The sequence below is a fragment of the Henckelia pumila genome, chromosome 4 (assembly GCF_033568475.1).
Source record: "Henckelia pumila isolate YLH828 chromosome 4, ASM3356847v2, whole genome shotgun sequence".
Lineage (NCBI taxonomy): Eukaryota > Viridiplantae > Streptophyta > Magnoliopsida > Lamiales > Gesneriaceae > Henckelia > Henckelia pumila.
This window is the reverse complement of record NC_133123.1, coordinates 28286492-28293293: the sequence shown is the minus strand read 5'-3', so window position 1 is coordinate 28293293 and position 6802 is coordinate 28286492. Positions and strand designations below refer to the sequence as shown.

The 6802-nt window shown below is 40.8% G+C and overlaps 1 protein-coding gene across 1 annotated transcript; it reads left to right on the top strand.

The window, feature by feature from the left end:
- The first annotated feature begins 261 nt into the window (after positions 1-261).
- Positions 262-6261, top strand: LOC140862261 (ABC transporter B family member 15-like). The gene is made up of 7 exons (XM_073265266.1): positions 262-628; positions 1170-1224; positions 1304-1482; positions 1571-2028; positions 2192-2732; positions 3713-4618; positions 4720-6261. Exons 1-7 carry the CDS (start codon positions 383-385, stop codon positions 6106-6108), a joined length of 3774 nt encoding a protein of 1257 aa, XP_073121367.1. The 5' UTR covers positions 262-382; the 3' UTR covers positions 6109-6261.
- Positions 6262-6802: the final 541 nt, after the last annotated feature.

The window sequence follows — 6802 nt, the reverse complement described above, 5'->3', positions numbered from 1 at the left end:
ATTAAAAATCAGAAAATTTAATCTTCCAATTTTCAAATAAAAAAATCTTGATAATGAAAGACGTGATTATTATAATTTGTTTTTAATGACTGAGCAAAAAAAATAATTTGTTTTTAATGCAGTATTATTTTTTATTAAAATATTTTATGTTGTATATAGAACTAATAAAATGTATATATATTAATCTCATTCCCGAGCACTCTCTCTATATATATAATACAAACTGATGAGCTCCGATCCATTCCAAGGGGAGAAGAATTTTCCAGTCCCCCAAACGACAAACAAGAAGGCAGCAGATTAAATTTCTGCTGCAATTCTTCTGTTGTAATAATAAATAATAAAAAAAAAAAAAAAAAAAACAGAGAGAGAGAGAGAGAGAGAAATGGGAGAGCCTAATATCGATAAATCGACTACTCAGAAGAAGAGAAATGAAAACATTTCTTTTCGTTCAATTTTCATGCATGCCGATGGTTGGGACATGCTTCTCATGAGTTTCGGGTTGATGGGTGCTTTCGGCGATGGAGTCTCCATGCCTGCGATGCTTTTAATCACCAGTAAACTTATGAACAGTTTCGGAAACTCTGCTGATTCACTCTCCAATGGTGATTTTACTCACAGCATCAACAAGGTTGGTTCTTGGTTGCCACCCCGAGAGTGCCGTAAAAAACGAATCTTTTGCTCTCTGTTTTTGGCTGGAATTCTTGATCATAGTTTCTGTTGTTAATCTCAAACCAAGAAGTTTTTGGCTGGAATTCTGGATTTTGTCTCCTTTTTTTTATGGGTTTTTAGTGTATATTCTTATGTACTTATTGCATCACTTTGACAATCCATCAGGCAAAGGAAATCTCGAGTTTTGTTGTATTTTGATTGACTTGAGTATCTTAGTTTACATGTGCTGGCTTATTCTGTCATTATGTGCATAGTTTTTACCAAGGGGTGGACCAAGATTTTAGTGTCGCCTTGTTATTTAGTTAATTGGTATAAATTAAGTACTTATCCAAGTTAATTCTCTACTGTATATATTCTGGGATATTGCGAGATGGAAATGTCAAAAAAAAAAAATCTTTACTGTGACGTTAGTTTCATTGTTTTTAGGTGTTCAATATACACGTGGCTAAGCTGACAATTTTATTTTTTTTTGTCTCTTTCTTGGATTTGTGTTGTTCCAGAATTCATTGGCTCTTTGCTACATGGCTTGCGCGCAATGGGTTGCTTGTTTTCTCGGTAGGTGTGATTGTGATTTCATGACCGGAGACATCTGAGTTGGTGTCTGATTCAAACACCCTTTTTTTTTTTTTTGCAGAGGGATATTGTTGGACAAGAACAGCGGAGAGACAAGCTTCGAGATTGAGAACAAGATATTTGAAGGCTGTAATGAGGCAAGACGTCGGATACTTCGATTTGCACGTTACAAGCACGGCGGAGGTGATCCAGAGCGTGTCCAGCGACAGTTTAGTGATTCAAGATGCTATTAGTGAAAAGGTTGATTCATGCATGTTTACCGGAATTGATTTTCGCTTCCGTTTGTAATTGTTTCGACGAATTTTGACGATCTTGATTTCGCTGACAGGTTCCGGTTTTTGTGATGAACCTATCCACATTCATTGGTTCCTACTTGGTGGCGTTCGTCCTGTTATGGAGACTGGCAATCGTCGGGTTACCGTTCATCATATTGCTGGTCATACCGGGTTTGATGTATGGAAGGGCTCTCATGAGCATTGCGCGAAAGATCAGGGACGAGTACGGCAAAGCCGGCGTGGTAGTCGAGCAGGCCGTTTCTTCTGTGCGAACGGTTTATTCGTTTGTCGGGGAGAGCAAGACAATCGCCGCGTATTCGGCTGCTCTGCAGGGGACTGTGAGATTAGGACTCAGGCAAGGTTTAGCTAAAGGTTTGACTATCGGGAGTAATGGTGTAGTGTTTGCTATTTGGTCTTTCATGGCTTATTACGGCAGCAGATTGGTCATGTACCATGGTGCACAAGGTGGGACCGTTTTCGCGGTCGGAGCAGCGATTGCCATCGGTGGCCTGTGAGTATTATCATAACATAATCAGGAGTAATATAAGAATTCCAAAGGGAAAAAAACTTGTAGTTTCAAAAAGTTATATGTAACTAATGATCTTATTATTTGGATTTGCAGTAACTGTTATAGTGAATGAAAGCTAACAATTTTATTTCATTTCAATGGACAGATCATTAGGTTCGGGTTTGTGCAACGTCAAATATTTCTCCGAGGCAAGCGCTGCAGGGGAGCGAATAAAGGCAGTCATCCAGCGAGTGCCTAAGATAGACTCGGACAGTATGGAAGGTCAAGTGCTACAAAACGTGTCCGGAGAGGTCGAATTCAAGCACGTTGCGTTTGCATACCCCTCGAGGCAGGATAGCATAATTTTCCAGGACTTTAACTTGAAGGTCCCAGCGGGGAAGGCGATGGCATTGGTCGGAGGGAGCGGGTCAGGGAAGTCGACTGTGATCGCGCTGTTGCAAAGATTTTACGACCCACTGGGTGGCGAAATCCTAGTCGATGGCGTGGCCATCGACAAGTTGCAACTCAAGTGGTTAAGGTCACAAATGGGTTTGGTTAGTCAAGAGCCAGCACTCTTCGCCACAACCATTAAAGAGAACATACTTTTTGGGAAGGAGAATGCATCAATGGAGGAGGTTGTGGAGGCTGCAAAAGCTTCCAATGCTCATAACTTCATTTCTCAGCTGCCTCAGGGTTATGATACTCAGGTTCGCACCGCATCTTTTGTATAAAAATATATAAATTTCGTGATATAACTTTTCTAAAATCGTTACCGTATGATTCTTGCTCTACGTCTAATGATCCAAAATTAGATCCCAAGAGTCAAATAATGGTGGGGCATTTGTCACAAGAAATGATATTATGTGCTACTTTTGTTCTTTTGTTTTCTTTTTCAAGCATCCCCACACACCCATTATTGGAAATTTTTTCATGCGAAGTGACATGTAGGTCTTTTGGAATAATTTTGGAGACCTCTACTTATTTTGGATTTTCCTGAATTTTTCCTTTTCGCCATAATGGTTAATAGTTCACATAAAAGGAATTTAAAGAATTGAGGCCTCCAAGTTCTTTTAAAAATAATATTATATCGATACCATTATGGAGATTGTTTCCTCGAATATTTCTAATGATTACATTAATTATGCTCCCTCGATTTATTAATTAATATAGGTATAAGACCATTATTCGTAATTAGATACCTTCTCCAGATGAGTGTAGCTTCATGTGTTTCTTTATTGGAAATCTAGAGACTAGAATGCCTGAACCAGACATGAAGCACATTTTGTGTTCCTTAATTAGACAGTTGACTTCTTTTGATTTTGACTTAATTATCATAATTTACTAAATAATATGAAATGTCAACTACATTGGTACTTGGTTGTAGGGGAAGAAATTGAAAGCTGTAGCTTGGTTATAAATTATAATACATTTATAAATTACGTTTTAGTCAAACAATCGTACTTCTTTCAATTTTAGTCATTTTCATCGTAGTGCCTACCCTAGCATTAGATGTATGAAAAAGAGCTAAACTAGGGGGAAAAATTACTGGACTTGGAATGTGAATTGTTCTATAGCATGACCAAATATTACATGTTTTTCTAGAAATATTTTGTTGACTATGATTTGTATTTGAATAAAGAAAGAAAGGATGAAACAGTTGAATAATTTTTGTAACATGGAAATGTAGGTTGGCGAGAGAGGAGTACAAATGTCCGGAGGGCAGAAACAAAGGATCGCCATAGCCAGAGCCATCATCAAGGCACCTAAAATCCTCCTCCTGGACGAGGCCACCAGTGCTCTCGACTCCGAATCCGAAAGGCTTGTCCAAGAGGCACTGGACAAGGCCGCAGTTGGCCGCACCACCATCATCATCGCGCACCGCCTCTCCACCATTCGGAATGTTGATCTCATAGCCGTCGTGCAGAATGGACGTGTCCATGAGATCGGTTCACACGACGAGCTCATCGGAGATGGCAATGGCCTATACACTACACTGGTCCGTCTCCAACAAACCAACAGAATGGAAGATCCCGTGAAAGCTAATCAAAGTCATGTTGGATCAGCGTCGATCACCAATGCTGATGTTCGTAGCATGAGTAGCCGTAGGCTGGCTATGGTTAGCCGGTCTAGTTCAGCCAATTCTGGTGCGCTTAACAGCGGGGGAGACTTGGGCTTTGTTGCTCCTACTGATCAAGTTTTTCCTACGCCTTCATTTAAAAGATTGCTAGCCATGAATTTGCCGGAGTGGAAGGAAGCGACATTTGGGTGTATAGGGGCCATCTTGTTTGGTGCCATTCAGCCCTTGTATGCATTCGCAATGGGATCAATGATATCCGTGTATTTTATTTCGGATCATAGCGTGATCAAGGAGAAGACAAAGCTATATGCTTTGAGCTTTATGGGGCTTGCTGTTTTCTCTCTTTTGATCAATATTTGCCAGCATTATAGTTTTGCAGCAATGGGGGAGAATCTGACTAGGAGGATTAGAGAAAGAATGCTGTCAAAGATGCTCACTTTCGAAATCGGGTGGTTCGATAAAGATGAGAATGCTACCGGTGCTATTTGCTCTCGACTAGCCAAAGATGCCAATGTGGTTAGTTGATTACTAACTCTATTTTTTTTATGTTGATTTTACATACTAATTCGTCGATTTTCCGAATTTGTGACATTTTGTATTTCTCATTTGGTCTGTAGGTGAGGTCTCTGGTAGGTGACAGAATGGCCCTTTTGATCCAAACCTTTTCAGCAGTGATCATTGCTTGCACAATGGGGCTTGCCATCGCATGGAAGCTTGCACTAGTAATGATCGCGGTGCAGCCATTGATTATAATTTGCTTCTATTTAAAGAGAGCCTTGCTCAGAGACATGTCTGTGAAGGCCATAAAATCCCAAGAAGAAAGTAGCAAGCTCGCAGCAGAAGCCGTGTCCAATCTCCGAACCGTGACAGCCTTCTCCTCCCAGGCTCGGATCCTCCAAATGCTGGAGAAAGCTCAAGAAGGGCCGCAAAAGGAGAGCCTACGCCAATCGTGGTTTGCTGGAATCGGGCTCGGGATGTCCCAAAGCCTCATGACTGCCACTTGGGCGTTGGACTTTTGGTACGGTGGAAAACTTTTAGCACAAGGGTTCCTCGGGGCTGAAGCATTGTTCCAGACATTCATGATCTTGGTGAGCACAGGCCGCGTCATAGCCGATGCTGGCACGATGACCAATGATCTCGCCAAAGGCGCTGATGCTGTCGGATCAGTTTTCGCGGTGCTGGACAGATATTCCATGATCGAACCTGAAGATCCTGATGGTTACCAAGCTGATAAGCTAACAGGCCATGTCGAGCTAGAAGGCGTCGATTTCGCCTACCCTGCACGTCCTAACTCGATCATTTTCAAAAGTTTCTCAATCGATATCGAGCCAGGGAAATCAACAGCGTTGGTCGGACAAAGCGGCTCTGGAAAATCAACCATCATAGGCCTGATCGAAAGATTCTACGACCCTTTGAAAGGAACCGTGAAAATCGATGGACGAGACATCAAGTCATACCACCTAAGGTCATTAAGAGAGCACATCGCCCTCGTCAGCCAAGAGCCGACGCTCTTCGCGGGCACCATACGACAGAACATCACATACGGAGCATCCGAAGACCTGGACGAGGTCGAGGTCATCGAGGCAGCAAAGGCCGCAAACGCCCACGACTTCATCGCTGGGCTGAAAGAAGGGTACGACACCTTCTGCGGCGACAGAGGGCTGCAACTCTCCGGCGGGCAGAAGCAGAGGATCGCCATAGCGCGCGCCATCCTGAAGAACCCGGCAATCTTGCTGCTGGACGAGGCTACCAGCGCGTTGGACACGCAGTCGGAGAAGGTGGTGCAAGATGCATTGGAGAGAGTTATGGTGGGGAGGACTAGTGTAGTGGTGGCACACAGGCTAAGCACCATACAGAACTGCGATAGCATAGCTGTTTTGGACAAAGGGAAAGTGGTGGAAAAGGGGACACACTCTTCGTTGCTGAGCAAAGGGGCCAATGGAGCTTATTATGCTCTTGTTAATCTACAGAGAACGCCCACCAATACCACTCACATAAGGAGCTAAGCTAATTTTTGTGTGTGTTTCTTTTGTATATTTAGCCATTGATGATGAATCCAGTTGCAATGTTTCACTATATATATGCTATCATTGTTATTATTATCTGAAACTAGCTAATTTGTACTAATAAGTCACTGCCCTTTGTAAATGTTAATCAAGAAAAACTTCAATGGTGGTTAATGGTTATTATATACGTATATTGCAATTCAAGATTAGAAAAAATTAGTTCATTAATCGACATTCGACACCAAATTATAGGGACGAAACCAGAGCTTTTCAGGGCGAATACAATTGAATATTTCAACATAATTGATCATTCAAAATTCAAAATATATATATAATATTACTCAACGAAATATTTGACATATGATGTCATGACATATTTATAATAATAAACTTTATTTTTTTTTTCAAAATAATCTTAAGTTGGTATAATGAAAATTTAAAAAGGAAAAATAATTAAAATAAATCATTTGGAGATCAGAAACAACTACATTGCCAAAGTTTTTTCAGCGGTCAATTATGCCAAAAATTAGATAAAATTAAAACCTTGTACAAATTTTTTTTTTGAAAAAATACAATTAAAATTTAAAGTAGGACATTTAAAACCCATATGTTGCGTAGTTGGACTTACAAGCGAGTCCAGCTGTCCATGAATCAAATATACATATCTTTTTATATTGATTTTTATTTTATCGTT